This window comes from Argopecten irradians, chromosome 6 (genome assembly GCF_041381155.1).
Source record: "Argopecten irradians isolate NY chromosome 6, Ai_NY, whole genome shotgun sequence".
NCBI classification, from domain to species: Eukaryota; Metazoa; Mollusca; class Bivalvia; order Pectinida; family Pectinidae; genus Argopecten; species Argopecten irradians.
This window is the reverse complement of record NC_091139.1, coordinates 12,331,519-12,349,464: the sequence shown is the minus strand read 5'-3', so window position 1 is coordinate 12,349,464 and position 17,946 is coordinate 12,331,519. Positions and strand designations below refer to the sequence as shown.

General features: G+C 35.5%; 1 protein-coding gene across 5 annotated transcripts in view; it reads left to right on the top strand.

Moving 5' to 3' along the window:
• The window catches only part of LOC138325014 (orexin receptor type 2-like), a 66,668-nt gene extending 55,111 nt beyond the window's left edge, over window positions 1-11,557 (top strand). The window contains exons 3-8 of one of the 5 annotated variants that reach the window (XR_011208712.1): window positions 2,343-2,466; window positions 6,309-6,427; window positions 8,502-8,597; window positions 9,590-9,614; window positions 10,558-10,636; window positions 11,008-11,066. Coding sequence is in view for 4 of the 5 variants with exons in the window: in XM_069270345.1 (XP_069126446.1) it covers window positions 2,343-2,466; window positions 6,309-6,427; window positions 8,502-8,597; window positions 10,558-10,636; window positions 11,008-11,164 (575 nt within the window). In the remaining variant the exon portion in view is untranslated. Of the gene's footprint in view, window positions 1-2,342; window positions 2,467-6,308; window positions 6,428-8,501; window positions 8,598-9,589; window positions 9,654-10,557; window positions 10,637-11,007 lie in introns of all 5 variants that reach the window. The other 4 variants (XM_069270346.1, XM_069270345.1, XM_069270347.1 and 1 more) reach the window with 4 other exon arrangements.
• The last annotated feature ends 6,389 nt before the right edge of the window (window positions 11,558-17,946 follow it).

Below are 17,946 nucleotides of genomic sequence, written 5' to 3'. Positions count from 1 at the left end.
TATAACACAATAGCTCAATAATGTTGCGTTGATTCGTCAGTGGCTATCATCATCATTTGATTGGTGAATGACATTGTATATATTCCATTGTAATTTCATGTTTAGTCTTTAGTGTAATAAATTGAAAGTCAAATAAAATGATAAGGAAATGACTTTAGATTAATTTTCAAATAGAATTTAAAATTATTCCGCAGATTTTCTTCCGCGATGGAATGGAATTTACACAGTTACAGCTAATGTTAAGGGCAGAGATGAAAACAGTTTCGCGTTGACTCGATAACGCGGTATCGCCGGATTGCACAGCGTGTGTCAATGTTCAAAATTGTTGGGCCGCTTATCCAAACATTCATGCGAAGCAGATTTATCAAAACTACTGCGTTTGATATTTGTGTTCAAAAATACCCACTTTGAATTGATGTGAGTTCGGATTAAATCAGTGACGACAGTCGGATATGTTTTATAGCGAGATCGATGTCGGTTGGCAGAGATACTGTGTTTATGTTCGGAAGTTGAGAAAACATTGTGACGTCTGCCCTAACGAGAGACGCTGTCAGTTTTGTAGAGATCAGCACCAAAACCGAACTACGCAAGACTGCAACGGAAACATATTCAGCGAAGTCGTATTACACGCGTCAAAAATTTGACTGATGGTATTAAATCCGGAACAATTTATCATGACGTTTTTCAGTGTTTCTTGTCGTAATTTAACGCGAGTGAATGATCCATACGTCAAAATTTTAACGTCCATAGCGTGTCATTAATTTCAAATGAAAACTAGGAATCAGGATTGGTCTAAATATTTCGGTATAATGGACAATTTGTCATGTGACCCGTGAAAATGTTAGACTTGTAATAACATAGGAATTCTGAATGTTGTAGGTTATTGAAAGTTTGCCTATCAATTTTCCCCAGTAAAGTCTCGATAACGATGTGCGACAGTAACATTAATGCTTAAGGTCTGTACAGCTTCTCTATTCACTGTATATTAACAGCATTATGTATGAATCCTATATATTAACATTTCATTGTCACTTCTACTATATAAACCAACCAAGGCAAAGTGAAGTACAAATGTATATAACTGACAACCATGGTAACGTCACTAATGTTGACGCGGTGACGTCAGCTAATCACCGTCAAAATGGCTGTTCCATCTTGTGGATAAAACGTTGATAAACGGTTTTCTTGGTCTAGCTTAAACAATGTTAATGCAGAGACCCTAAAATGAGATGATCATGCAAATATTAGCATAAAACTCACTTCCTATGTTGACCATAGATGCCAAAGGAAAAATAGTTTAATGCTTAGATTAAACCAGTGCAACATTACCGTCCATGTAGATATATGATATAAATCATTGATTTCAGTGAGACCGGAGTCTATTGTTCATAATAAACGGATATTAGTTTGTCTTCTTACGATGTTACTAACCTTAGCATAATAACCAATCGTTTATATCTAATCACGCTATGATAGATGTCGTTATACAAATGTAGATTTCCCCGATTTCAAAAGAAATGTTTTGGGTACTACATGTACCAGCCAAGCTGATTTAGCCAAGATTAATCTAATAAACCCAAGTACATCTTGAGTAACATGACCTTTACTGATCTGCACCAAACATGACACTAAATATTCCCGCTAACTCAACTCAGTTACATAGATTCTGACGTCAATTTTATAATATAATATACTACAGACCAACTCCTTTCTGCGCTCGATTAAATTTCACGGGTAAGAGAAAAGCGCGAAAAATAATTAAATCTCATCGAAAAAGTAGCGTATGGCACGAAAACGCATAAGCATGTCGCTTCGAAGTTTGTTGACAGGAAGAATGCTCTTGTTAATAATATAATTCCTTTCATTAATCAAAGTTCCACAATGCTTCGACACGGTATCTGATATACCGTATTCGACACAATAAGCGCCTAGGGCTTTTATAAAATTGAAATAAATGAAAAGATGCTTAGTAAGACGAAAGTATTGCAAAAGAAAGTGCAAACCAATAAGTTTTGATAGTTTTAGTCTTTATTTACGTTCGGGCATTTGAAATTGAGGAATCAAAAGGGAGAGGAGCGCTTATAGGGACATGGACGCTTATTGGATCAAATGTAGGTTACGTTGCGCGTGGATGACATTGGGTGGCAGAGCGGTAAATTTGACTTTTCAGTCAGACGACATAAGTGATAGGCTCGCAGGCCCAATTGACGCGTGTGTTTATTGGGTCAATCCGTTCTCCTCCAACAAAGAACAAATGCATTCTATACTCTTTGTCAAACCAGTTGACAAAACTTGTTTTGTAATTATTATTTGATTATTATTTAATACTTTTTTGTTTACAGATATATCGTCGGACGGTAACGCTGCCACACTGAGGAACAGGGAGAGGACAGCCAAGATGCTTATAATGGTGGTGGTGTTATTCGCCGTCTGTTACCTGCCCGTGTACTTGTTAAATATATTAAGGTATGTCGGAGGCAAGCTAAATATATCGTATTAGGAAATCGGTGTTATATATTTATGGGGTTTACTACATAAAGCTGTAGTGTGATGGGAAGGATATAGGCTTATTCTGTAAATCACCTTACTGCATATATCGTATGTAATTAGAACCCACAAAAATATTCCACCGTGGAAATCATAACATCATACACACGAGTGTTTTAGCGGTATCAAATCGGTATATCAAACCGCCTTGTATTGACCTTTAGGTATGAAACGCGAAAAAAATTGGCCACGAAAATCAGTTTGTTTAAAGTTGTTTTTGTATTTAATATAATATAATTAATTTTTGTTATTTTCATACTAAATCCGACTTTCTGATAGGCATATTCTTTTTCTTCATATACAATGAAGAAAAAATCCGAGAATGGCGCGAAAACTCGACGTTATCATGACGTGACAATAGAAATGTCGACGTTGTGCATTGATTTAGAAAAAATATTCCAATGGAAAATCAATAAAATCGTATGTTTCAACGTATTTTATATTATCAAGTAGTTTGAAAAATGAATTATAAACATATATGTAACTACATGTATTTTTTAACTTCATGGGGTTATGAAATAAATTTTGTTTGCAAACTTTTGTGAGTTTGCAAACAAAATTTATTTCATACCCCGATGGAGTTAAAAATAGTAACATCAATGGTTAAATATAAAGAGGTTACGCAAAGCTCGTGTGTTTAGTAGCTTTTCAAAAATAACTTACTAGTGAGTAATAAATTCCATATCCAACAACACCGAGTTCTATGGCCTATTTCTGCCACAATTAAATAATTAACTTTTTCTTTGTTTTCATACTACATCTAGCTTTCTCATTAGCCAACATTTTTTTTTATTTTTGCATACCACTATGAAAATAAATCTGGAATGGTGCTAAACCCCGACGTTATCGTGACGTCACAATATAGACATTGACATTGCGTATTGATTCAGAAAAAAAATAATCCCTTGAAAACTCACTAGAATGGTATATTTAAACAGATCTTATCTTATCAAACTGATTACAAATTTATCCAACCAAAATGACCGTGTTGAAACCTTAAAGTATCTTATACAATGATGATATATAGGACATATACGATTACACTGTGTGACATTCCTGGAAAACTACAACACATGATACAATTGACTTGGAAGGGAAATGTTACGTGCCTTATTGACTGTATTCTTTTGTAAAAATTAAATATAAAAACAGGACCAAATCTGACGTTTCATGTCATTATAAATCCAGTTATCATGCTAGCATTAACTATCAGCATACTAATCCAAACCCGTATATCTTCAGCCCGTATGCTAGTCCAAATCAGGATGCCGATCTATCATTTTTACAATATTTACAAAGACCTTGAGCCTGAAGGCAATTATAAAATGTCGATGGAACAGTAAAATGATTATATCAAAATCTGTCAGTAAAATATATATAATGTTTGTCAGGTAGAAACATTAGGTTATAGAAAAGCTTGGGAATGTTGCAATAGGATGGGAATGTGAACAATAGAATGGAAAATAAGTAAAAGTAAGGGTTTCACAGTTGGTTTGAATCAAGGTAAAGTTCTTGACTCTGAAGAGATTTTATTAATCATGATACAAGACTCCATGGGGTATACGGGATAGATATGGCATTTGAAGAATTTTTAACGTGAAAATATGATTTTTTTTTCATGATTATTCTAATCCGATCTCATTTTTCGTTTACAAAGTACAAGTTGATCCACAGCAGGTTCTTAGGTTCTTGTAATATTTGGATATCAATCAAAACGTTTGCTACATGTATATGTATATACAGCCTCAAAAAGAGTGTATGGAGTCATCAAAATCTTTTTATATTTGTGTATGTATCGGTTTAATGGTCGTCACATAGTAAGCAGGCGTCGATTTAAACAAATGATGCTACGTTCAGTTGATGTCGGAATGACTTATGATGAAACGAAGTGATGACCAACTCGATTGTATGGAATCATTCCTTTTTCTAAGAGCGCTTGTTTTAATATTATCCCTTGCACACATGCCCGTCACAAGTTCGCCGGAATCCGTACAAACTCAGAACATGCTGTTCTTTATGGTATGTCAGCCCGAGTATATAATAGGGGACTTTGGGGTCTTCGTGTCCGACAGCCCTCGTACAGAACAAGTTCAGATGATTCTACTGTAGATATGTCCCGTCATTTACACTGTTACAAGGCCAAACGGCTCAGCCATTGTTCTGTAATAGACAGACTAATTTTTTGATGAAACAATCTCAAAATGACCAGCCATGGGAAGCAACATGAAATCACATCAAAAACATTACGAATAAAATCATCATTCTTTTAGGAACTGGTAATTGGGTAGATAAAGGACAATGGTTAATGGCGTTTTCAACATAGATTCTTTTAGAAGTATTTTCCTAGCGTTACTTTCTTTTTCCTAGGTATGCACATCTGCAGATTGATTTATTTGTCGTTCATCAACATTTATGACAACTTGAACGATATCTTAGATAATGCAGAATTATTGTCCCGAATTGTCTTTTGTACTATAACAGCAAATTTTAGAATAATGACTATACATTAAACAGTACAATACTAATCGGTACATTACTAACACATAAAGCATCCCCGAATAAAGACATCAGATCTTCATGCCCACAATAGTATACCCTCATACTACCGTAAAGACCCATCATAAACTGCGTTACGGGTGACTTTAAGGTTCTCCGGGCTTAGCATTGTAAACACAAACACGATATTTTAAAATAAGAAAATATTTAAGCGGATTTGAGCGGAGTGTAAAACTACAATGTACAAATGTAATCAAGCAGAAGGTGTTGTGTAACAAACCATTTACAATTATCTCCATCATATTAATATATATCCAAACTGTCAAGCCTACAGAAGTTGGTTAGCAAGATTAATTTCTCCCCTAATTAGAGTACATTGATTAGTACTCCTTTTTGGACGTGGCTGGTGAGAGAACTGAGATATCACAACTATTGCTATCTAAGATGGGAAATATCTGTCTGTCCCCTTTATTAACGTTATTGTATGTCACTCAACTTGGCGGCTGTCTGGTTACCGATAGACACAAATACGACATCCGAATATAACAATATAAGTAAGGTTTGAGACAAATATAACGGCCATTGAAATATGATATGTGTGAAGATGTGTAAACACATTCCGCAGTGGTACAGATGTATATGTATATCTTGTAAGATCAAAATCAGGATATCTTCAGCTACAACTGTATGTCAACAGTCAGACACACACTAGATACTATATATAAGTCTTTGTATAAATCCTTAAAATAGATATATTAACAGTTTAATCATATTTATATTTCATTATAATATAAACACAGGTAGTCCGCTAAACATGCCTATACTATAAGGCTTGTTTAAACCTAATATATATAAGACAAAAAGATTAAAAGTCTAATATAATGTAGGCAGGTTTAGCGGACTAAAACAAGGGTGGTCTGTAGTACATTGTAGATATTTGTGACAACTCTGACGTTATGCACTGTTTTGTTTCTGATATGCAGATATATTATTCACGTTCATCCGCACTAGTAAGCTGCTATTTATGATAAGATTACTTCATTAGTTCGTGATGGTTTATTGTCGGATATGCCGAAGTGTTCCAGGGATTGCCGAGATCGTTGTGTCTGTGGTAACTCTGGCGTCATCATTCTGTGTGTATGATTTCAGACATACAGAAGCTATGAACGGAATGCCCGAGCTTGTTCTGTCTGTAATAAAACTGACGTCACGGTTGTTGTGTCTGTGGTAACTCTGACGTCATCATTCTATGTGTATGTTTTCAGATATGCAGAAGCTATGAACAAGATGCCCGAGCTTGCTGTGTCTGTGATAACGCTGACGTCACGGTTTTTGTGTTATTTCAACAGTGCCATCAATCCGGTGATTTATAATTTCATGAGCGGTAAGTGCCAAACATATTAAAATATGAAAATTGCTTTGTTATTTTGTAAATCTGGATACAAAGGCCGCAATATCTTCTGTTCAATTATAAATATCCATAAATTCGCGCTAAATAAAATTTATATACAAATTGGCCTGTGAGCAAAATCATATACCGTAATGGCATCTATACCATATCAAACCGTGCTATTTGTATTAGGGTTTGAATAGAACAGGGTCTGTTTTATTCAAATATTTTCAGATTAATTTGACCCGAAAAAAGCTTGATCTGAATATCACTTAAAAATTACTTGAAATTTAGGTTGATTTCACATGAATAAAAACAGGTCAATTTCAGATCGATTTAAAACCAAATTAAAATTGACCTGAAAAATCTTCATGTGAATTCAGGTTATTTTCCTCACATGAATTTAGATCAATTTCAGGTGAATTTCATGATCGATCACGTTTTTGACCTAATTAAAAAACTCTTTTCAAATAAAATTCCGCCTTTAATTTACCAGAATTACCTAAAGCTATTTTGACTGTGTATAACCTCAGACTAAACGTCAAGATAATGATTGTTTGTATTTCATTTATGTGAAAACAGAAACACATCCAATCATTTTCGCCACATGAGTAAAATCCAGACGGTAGTACCAACTGCCATGCGAAAAAATCAGCAGTTTTGAGTGGTCAAGGTACCCATCCGAACCAATCAAATGATCGAAGAATTATTCACTATACCCATGGTAATGCAGCTAAGATTAAATACCAAGACAGTACAGTTTCATCTTAGACCGATAATATGTGTACACCTACTACCTGTCCAATTTGAGGATTTAAACAAGCCCCAATTCCATGTTGTACAAAGAATTATCTGTTTCCTAACCACAAAAAAATGTCTTCATAGCCACTTCAGTTAAAACCATCTAATGAATGTTAATCAGAAATTAGATAATCAATAAAGTGATGAATGGTAGCAATATTATTAGACTCTTTCATATATGTGGATATGAAGGATAGGGCTATTCTACCCGAGGGTCACAAAATGTGGTAAAACCCGAGGCTTGCCGAGGGTTTTGCAACATTTTGTGATCCCGAGGGTAGAATATCCCTATCCTTCATATCCACTTATGAAAGAGTAGTTTTCTTTCATACCTCGACGTTTTATTGCAATTTTACAACTATAATATCCCGCTATTTTGAAATAAATTCGATGAAATCCACGACTGGAAGTCCATTTTTCATACATGAAAAATTACGTGATACTTTCAACACAATTCCTTTGTTTGCATCTTTTATAGCAAAACAAGTCATATTTTTTTTTGGGGGGGGGAATGTTAAAATTTTACCGAGGAAATAGAGATTTTGTTGACGCCGTTACGACACGAGGCTTTATGGCATGGGTAGCCATGCAATACAGCCTCAGGCGACATGAGTGTATTGCCCTGGACCAGCCAGTATATTTACACGTGAAGGTATGAAAGAAATTGCTGTGTATAGAGACCAAGCATCGCTATTTCAAAGACGATTCCAAAATATTCGTAAAACTCTAGCATTAAAAACAAAAAATGATATTATTTATTTTGACATCTTAAACGCTATATATATATACTAGTTAAGTAGATATTCCACACCATTAGTTTTCCTGCAATATTTGTTTTAAATGATCAGAAGTAATAGTTTCCAACCCACCATCCACTTTGTTAATTTAATTCATACAGTGCTTAATTGTTTCTGGTGAGGCATTAAACTGCTGGCACGTTTTGGTACTTAAACATCTAATGGAGTGATATTTCATCAAGCTATTTAAGTAAAAGGGGAGATTCGGCTGTGAAAGAGTGCATTATAAAACATCCAACCATAACATCTTTATAAATTAGTACAACAAGTTCCCCTAATGAACAGCATTACGTTAAACACGTATAAGCGTTTGAAGACGTTTTAAGAGCGATCTTAGCTGCCTTGTTCTAACTCATCCCTGATGTTGTGATAGTTCACTACAACACATTGTAAGTGTGTGACGCAGCTTGCTCCTCCTCTTCATTAGGACACACACATCAATAATACCAGAACACTTGTTTGGGTTTCAGAGAAATTTAAAAAGGAGTTTCGAGTTGTGTGTTGGTGTTGTTCCCGGACTCAGCGTGGGCCAAACATCAGCAGGACACATAACCATTCATCAGAAGGTACGCTCCATCATCATCACATCACACTGTAGTGTGTTCCATTCGGATCGCCTCGCGTGAGAAGGTTTTGATCCTTACTTAAACAAGTGATATATATTTTATTTCTCTCTTAGATCGAATCATTACCAAACTAACTACTTACTTTTCGGTCAGATTTATATTGAAATAAGTTAAAATAATTTAATATTCTAATTGTAAAAAAATACTGCTTGGAAAGAATTGCTGCTTGAAAAGTATTTCCCTTTTAGTAAATTATTTTCTTACTATCCTAATACTTATATAGTGCGGGTAACTTAGCTGTTTGCCTTAGTACAAACTTACTCCTTTTCTTAAAACTTCTGGTAGTAGATGAAAAATAACTGCTAAACAAATTACTGTCCTGATAAGAGGCACATTTGTCATAAAACACTAAAACTGGATATTACTTCTAAGAAGTGCTGATGGATAATGACTATTCTCTGAATTCTCATCAAAATCGGCGATCTTATGAGAGATTAAAAATGAAATCTATTAACGTAACTGCAAAATCTAGGTCATTCTTTGTTTGTCTCACCGCTCGTACGAGAGGGGATCGAGTAATGCGTTGATGATGTTAAATCTACCTTAATGCGGATGTTAATGACGAGAGGTCACCATTAGTGTAGCAACACATGTCCAAGATATGTTAACTTCATATTTTGTCACAATGCACTATATCTTACCGCTGTGATTGCATTTTTATAACTTCAGAAAACGCTATTAAACTTATACAGTATATACACGTACACAAAACATATTTGATAATTATATGTAATTTAATAGAAAGATTATGAAAATAACATCATATTTAAAGAAGGAAATAACGGTAATGTTATACGGATAGAGAATGTAAAAGAACGAAACTCCTTGGATACAAAATTACTTCATCTTAAACATTTTAGTCAATCCATTTTGAGATGTATTTTGATATACGATATGAATAATCTATGATTTTGTGATGTTTTCGCCACCAGACCAGTCGGGGATGCCCCTAAGGAGGTACGACACTACACACACCACTGCACCTCACATTCCATTGTAAGCCACTAACAGTTCCGTATCAATTAGTCCATCTACTTCTCCGTTCCCAATCCTGCACTGACCCACACTTTGTCATATCTTTATAAGTAGTTGCTGCCATCTTCTGCCTTACCTGCATGTCTGTATCGACGTTGTTGGGTCAGAAATCTTTTGTTGTTATGAGCGATTTTCACATTTTCCTTATGGTTCCATGTATAACTCAATGAAATTAAACTTGATCCAACACTTGTCCGATACAATAACTAAAGCAATAAGTGTATTTCGATGGACATATATACATTCAAATATCTATAAACGAATACATATTTCGCTTTAAGTAGCTTGATAGGAATAAACACACATACCAACAAGCCAAAGTAACAATCTTCACAGTAACATATCTGGCTGAAGAAGAATGTGCGCTAGAGTCGTAATATACTGTATGTTCTCTGAGAAACAGAAAATTTAAGACATAATACAATTCTAGAGAGAGAGAACAACATTTATAGTTTGCAGCAATTTTATGTAACATTGTTACACAGGCAGTCAAATCTGTATGTGTGAAATAACGAAGATGTGTACCCTATCACCTTTATCAGATAAATGTCCCCGCAGGCGAAGTACGCAAAGGTGTCTTATAAAGTGGAAGACCGATGTTCTAACATCACAACGGTACAGCATTGTATTAGGTCGAAATGACTCGATATGAAGGGGATAGGGTAAACATTGTACTAGTCATCGACATCTCACACACACCTTTGACTAGATATGTAAGAATATTATCACATAAAAATGTTGAACTATAAGCATTATACACAGAATTTTAGCTCCCTACTAACGTTGATACAGGGCGGCCCTTTATTAACTGTAGTTTTACGAAGAGTAATATTTCATTTTAATATTTACACGGAACATGGTGTAGCTAACCATCACAAAGTCGTCCCAGTTACACGGACAAACTCCCGGGAGAAGCTATATCCGCTTCCGAACTCTGGCACTGAGTAAGTACGAGATTACAGTCTAACAATGCGGAGTAATACTAACACACAGAGACGAGCATACTCTAGTTTGTTTCAGCATGTACGCACGAGTGTTGTAAAGAGAACATCTCTCCCTGTTACCCTTAAATATATCTGTGCTTTGGATATCAACTCTTCAGAAATGCATGCAAGATATTCTATGGTACATCATTACTGGTATGCATGGATATTTTCTTTCTTTTATTTGAAATTGCCACCTGTTATATCTCAAGCTCAATATTTTTGCATGCTATTACATCAATACGAAAACCATGTTCTGCCTTTTTCATTTATTTATTTTATTTATTTATATTTGTTCAATTCAAAAACTTCGAACCTGATGTCTTTTGCAGCATGCATCGGCACAACAAGACTACTTTTCTGAAAGATGGCAGCCTGGACTATTCTGATTCTAGGACAGAAATGACGCGCCTTAAGCCATCCAATCACGGCTCTCGAGTGTGTAAGGACACTTTCTACAATGGAAGCCCCGCCCACCATCCCACGTGATCAGATCCCGTGACGTATTTTATCATCAAGATACAATTGGCTTGGAAAACTTATTATTCACTATAACGGAGACGTACGTTCTTGGGACCCAATGTGTTGTTCAGCCTGTGTCTCTGATCCACGTCTAAATATACATTTCTCTATAATTATTTGTCAAAACAGTTCTTCGTGATATACATAATGTACATATTAATACGTCAATAGTTCTCTGACATTCAAAGTCTACGGAATATGATCATAATATAATGTTTCAGCTTTTTTCGTCGTACAGTTTTCTTATCGGGCACGGATGTCGAATCGTAGCATTTGCTCATGTTAAACAGTATAACGATACATAGAAAGTATTATTTAAAATGTATGTGAGAGAATAATATAAATGAAAACGAAAATAAATGAATTGGCTTCTTTTTTGTTCGTTAACATGTGTTGACACAAGCGTATTTGTTCGAACATCTGTGTTGTTGTTTTTCACACAATACAGCGAATTCCCTTTAAAGGTATTTATTATTTCAAATAACCATATCCCGGATACTAAAAGCTGACGAGGTTTTATTGTAATCCGGACGCTTCCACTCATTTAACTCCTGTGCCCTTTCTCAATGTATTATGTCCATACACCAATCTATAAATCTGTATTGTATCTAGCACTTACCCGTTGTAATTGACCCATTGCTGTTTAGCTTGGATTGGTTTATGTTATCTGATATAACCGTGCTCTTCCGCTATATATCAGTTCAAAGAAAATTCACGATGGCACAGATTCATGAACATTCCTTAACTTAAAGGTATTCTTTAAAGATGCTCCATCGCTGACAAATGGTACCAAAAACAGGAACAGACCATTTAGTATTTTTCTTCAGATACAAAAGTTACTTACTTTACACCATTACCACTATTGAAAAGTTTGAGCTTCTAAATTTACTTGAAAATAAAATTTAAAAAGTAATTAATTGCATCCCGTAAAAATTCCGTGGCATTGTATTCTATATGGAATGAAGTAATGATTGCGCATGCACCAAAGGCAAAATAAATTATTTCATATTATTTTTTTGTTAAAGATGCTCCACCGCCGACAAAGCATAAATGATATTCATCATTTGAACAATAATTGGTGTTTAATCGTGTATATATATATATATGTCTAATTAACACAAAAAATAATATAAAATAATTTATTTAGCCTTTGGTGCATGTGCAATCAGTACTTCATTCCATATAGGATATAGTGATACGGAATTTTTTCGGGATACAATTAATTATTTTTCATATTTTTGACTTGAAGTAAAATTAGAAGCTCAAACTTTTCAATGGTGGTAATGGTGTAAAGTAAGTAACTTTTGTTACTGAAGAAAAAATACTTAATCGTCTTCTCCTGTTTTTGATAGTGAAAAAATACTATTTGTCAGCGGTGGAGCATCTTTAATTAGGCATAGATATACACGTTTAAACACAAATTATTGTGTTTATGATGAATATCATTTATGCTCTGTCGGAGGTGGAGCATCTTTAACTTCAAATTCTCCACAGGAGAGCATTACAAAAGGTTAGGAAAAATCCTAAGTTAAGAAGCCTTACTTAAAATATATATTGCTTTCCTAAGGAGAATTTTAGGTTAGAGGATTCCTTAATACCAGGAATGTTCATGAAACTGGACCCTTATATAATAAGGAATAATTATGAATAAGACATCAGGAGGATATACCAAACTGTACCCGACTAGTAAGTGTTATCTGGACCATAAGCAACTCCATTTATAATAATGTAATCATACCAAGGTCAATTGCAATCTTGGTCAATCCTGGAAACCCGACAATTTCTGATGACGTTTATTAGGGTCAAGGTATTCTTTGCAATTGTTTCTACTGTCATAACATTAAGGGTCACCTCTGTCTTCGTGTCAAGCAAAGACAATATAAGTATCCCATTCGTCTTTGTTATTACTTGGTTGCATTAGATTAATAATATTATATAAACACCTCACGCATATTGGTTGTTTAAATCACTTAATAACTTTATACAATACGTGTATATTCCGATAGGATTGTCAAAGACATCTCCAGTAATCAGTATCCAGTGTGCTTCATCGGATGCTGATTGGATTAAAAGAATCTTCGTGGAGACAAGGTCGCTTTAAAAGAGGTGTTGACCTTGATTTGGTGTGGAGGAGTTTTGGTAATATTCCGATGGTGTTGAAAAAGGACTTTAAGCAAAATACAATCAAGATGTTATAAAGGCAGAGGAAATCGAAGAATAGCGATGATAATATTTGGTTAAAGCTAATATCGCAAAAAGGTTCATGTATCATAATTGAGAAAGTCGACGGAAAGAAGATTGCGTACAATGTCCTAAATATTGATATATATTCATTTGTGGTTTTTTCAAACAGTTTTACATGACGACCTAGTGCGAGATGTACATACGGGCGGGGAGAGTTTATCGAAACCATTAACTTGTTATCGGAATCCATCCTTTATATTCAGTAATGCGATTGTCACCCAGTCTATGTATATAGTCACTAACACCATTAGCCTTACAAAATACCACATACAAATATATCGAGTTCACCACACATATGAATGTAGATCGTTATAGAGTGAAGATCATAATTACCGAGACGTGCTCCATAATTGATGGAATATGCATCCTTAACGGAGATGGTTTATTAACAAACAATTTGGTAATAAAGCGTATTGAAATCGGTAAAAGATAACTCATGATGAACATCTTCGTAAGTGATGTTTTAAGACATTAAACGTATTTCTGATCAAACATCTCAGCCCATTACATGTACCATTGATGAGAATTCAGATCTACAGGAGTTGGAAATGCACATTTCATAATAATTTACATATTAAATATTTCAAACAGTATTTTTTAGTTAATTAGTTCCCAATGGAACATGCACGGGGTCAGAGTGGGCCGTACTATTCTAATTAACAAATGATGGAACTAAAAACATGTTAACACTTTTTTTTCTTTTTAATCAAGCGGACGCGAGAATTTCTGCAACAAATGTAATCTCGCTTCAATGTTTAAATGATGAAGATGGTCTGTACTAATCCCAAGTAAATTCTAGTTACGGTAATAACAAATTTACAATTTGTTAACCTGAAGTAGTTTAATTATGTTTATAAACCCCTTCTGTGTAAAACCGTACAGCTGGGAGTATTGCTACGAAATATTGACAAAATAGTTGATTAATGTGTAGCCTTAAAGTTGTATGGTCTATAACTTTCGCTCTTTTTGTCATAGTGAAAACCGTTTAAGTGTTATATATATTTTTCTCCGTCTGTCTAAGTTTTAAACTTTCTAATTTTACCATTTTTTATAAAGTTGCAGCACTGGAAGTATTTTTAATTATAAAAGTAAAAAATCTTTTTAACGTGTACACATGAAAAATAGGCTCGAAAGATGCCGAATTATTCCAAACTCTTCCGAACCTCGTCGCGACAATCTCGAAGTAAAACGAGAGTTGTGAAACCAAAAGAAAATGTCAACAATTTTTCATAAACAAAACACGTGGTCGACCTCAACAGACTCTATCTACAAAGAAAATAATGCTCGCACATTACAATATTTGATACACACAATATTTTACGGCAATGTGTAAATTGGATGTTTCAAATACTCAATCTGTGGACATATACCAGCATGATTTTCTCAAATTAGCCTGAAGGAAAACGTAAACAAACACATGTGCGCTTACGCTAGTTACCTGGCTCACCACGTGCAGGCCGTGTTGAACGTCAGCCACGTGATACGATTCGGAATCCGACAAAACCCGAAGTCACTGAACATGGCGGTGATTGAAGGCGCTTTATTCAAAACCAGGAATATATGATCCCTAGATTTCGGCTCTCTTATAGGCCGACATATGCTTTTGGGAAGCTAAATCATCAAGTTACATGTCAATGTTTAAATATCAAATGTTTTAGTTACATATCGTTATAGTGAAATTAGCAGCAATATAACTTTAAAGACTCAGCAAAACTCAAAATGTGCTGAAATTATCGCACTTAATTGATAATTACCTACATGGTAAGATATATCAAATATAGACCCTGATGGATAGGCATATGATGTTACTCATGTTTTAATTTTATACATATTATTATCGTCAAAGTTTCAATTTATGTCTACATCCTAATATACATGTATCCCCAAACATTGCACCATTTTGTCTTTTTCTTGTATCTATTACTGGTTTAACAATCCAAATACATCATTTAATATATCTATTAAAAACAACAAACAACTGTTATAGAATTAAAATGGATAAATAGATAAATGTAGGTTAACAGCTGTATCATTGCATGATGATCAAATTAAATCATTGGCATACAGCAAAATGCATTTCTCCAATCCGCGGCTCCGCTCCCCAATATCGAATGCTACCTCCATGTCACTTCTACAGATACAGAAGTAGTAGATATGACTTACAGCACAAGGAGACGTCAGACGACAGCCACATTTGCAACAACATCAAAAATCTAGTGTCGACTTGGACGCCTTCATCAGGTCTGATATCGGGCATTAGAATCATGAAAAACATTGACATTTTATTAATGTTAAAATGTAAAACCTTTAAAGCTAGCTAAACGAGATATTTCACAGGACGATCTGATGACAGTTGAAGAAGACCTGGGCATTTGTGGGATTCCCAACGGTAAAGTTAGTGCTTGATTGAAAGGTTTTGGCTGGGCTATCAGATTTACATGGGAGACTAAAGACTTTCGATGCTGTAATGCTGATATAATTCATAGTGATAAAAAACACTAAGCAGTAAAGCAATATTAATACATTTAGAATCTTTTTACGAATAAAAATTAACGTTTAAGACATGATTCCATAATATTTTTACGAATTATTTAATCATTTGAATTCCATATTTTTTTAAACTTAATAAACTTAATATTTAATTTCATGACTCGTTTTCTTTCGTTGTTTCGTTAGATTGTATAATTTGGGCCCCTTGCTGAGTTTCGAATAACAATGATTTATGCATACGTCTGTGTCGGTGCCTGACGAGGTTCTGGACCAACACGTGTCTTTGTATTAAGTAATATCTCTGCAAGCCGCCATCCCCAAAGGACTATAAGCCAACTGATGAAATCATACAATAGTATTACCAGATAACATCGACAGCCGGAGAAACACTTAGCAATTTCAGATTGACATTAATTTCATTGATCCCATAATAGTTTTGCGATTGGAATGAGAATCTTCAGCAATCTTATATACATGCGTGCTCGCCGCGGTTATCAAGGGTAAGGAGACTATATCGTCCTGCGAGGGAAATCGCCGTAGGTCGTGCAAACGTCAACTATCGAGGATGGCGGGAAAATGGCTGTCTCTGCTGATTTATTTCCGTCACATTGCGACTTTCAAATCCTTCAGAAATAAGGTTCTTGTAGCTAATGGATTCTTCAATTCGTTTCCAAAGTCAAATGTATTTTAAGAAACATATCGTGATATTTTCATTCTTGCTCTCCAAGGTCTCCAAGAGAGGTCCTTTCATAAAATTTCATATATGAAATGAGCACACAATTAAATTGGTATTCCTGTTCTACAAATTAATTAAGAAACACTAAACAGCTCACTGAGTATAGATTCCAATGCCCTCATCGTTTCCTGTATCTGGTGTAATCATGTGACAAAGGTCCTGTATCTGGTGTAAGCCTGTGACAAAAGTCCTGTATCTGGTGTAAATCTTTGACAAAGTTCATGTAGCTTGTGTAAGCCAGGGACAAATGTCATGTAGCTGGTGTAAGCCGGTCACAAATTTCCTGAAGCTGGTGAAAGCCTGTGACAAAGGAGAAGCTGGTGTAAGCATTTGACAAAGGTCCTGTAGCTGGTGTAAGCCTGTGACAAAGGTCCTGTATCTGGTGTAAGCCTGTGACAAAGGTCCTGTATCTGGTGTAAGCCTGTGACAAAGGTCCTGTAGCTGGTGTAAGCCTGTGACAAAGGTCCTGTAGCTGATGTAAGCCTGTGACAAAGGCCCTGTATCTGGTGTAAGCCTGTGACAAAGGTCCTGTAGCTGGTGTAAGCCTGTGACAAAAGTCCTGTATCTGGTGTAAGCCTGTGACAAAGGTCCTGTAGCTGGCGTAAGCCTGGGACAAATGTCCTGTAGCTGGTGTAAGCATGTGACAAAGGTCCTGTATCTGGTGTAAGCTTATGACAAAGGTCCTGTAGCTGGTGTAAGCCTTTGACAAAGGTCTAGTAGCTGGTGTAAGCCTGTGACAAATGTCCTGTAGCTGGTGTAAGCCTGTGACAAAGGTCCAGTAGCTGGTGTAAGCCTGTGACAAAGGTCTTGTAGCTGGTGTAAGCCTGTGACAAAGGTCCTGTATCTGGTGTAAACCTGTGACAAAGTTCATGTAGCTGGCTTAAGCCTAATACAAAAGTCCTGAAGCTGGTGTAAGCCTGTGACAAATGTCCTATAGCTGGTTTAAACCTGTGACAAAGGAGAAGCTTTTGTAAGCCTGTGACAAAGGTCCTGTATCTGGTGTAAGCCTGTGACAAAGGTCCTGTATCTGTTGTAAGCTTGTGACAAAGGTCCTGTATCTGGTGTAAGCCTGTGACAAAGGTCTTGTAGCTGGTGTAAGCCAGGGACAAATGTCCTGTAGCTGGTGTAAGCCTGTGACAAAGGTCCTGTATCTGATGTAAACCTGTGACAAAGGTCCTGTAGCCGGTGTAAGCCTGTGACAAAGGCCCAGTAGCTGGTGTAAGCCTGTGACAAAAGTCCTGTATCTGGTGTAAGCCTGTGACAAAGGTCCTGTATCTGG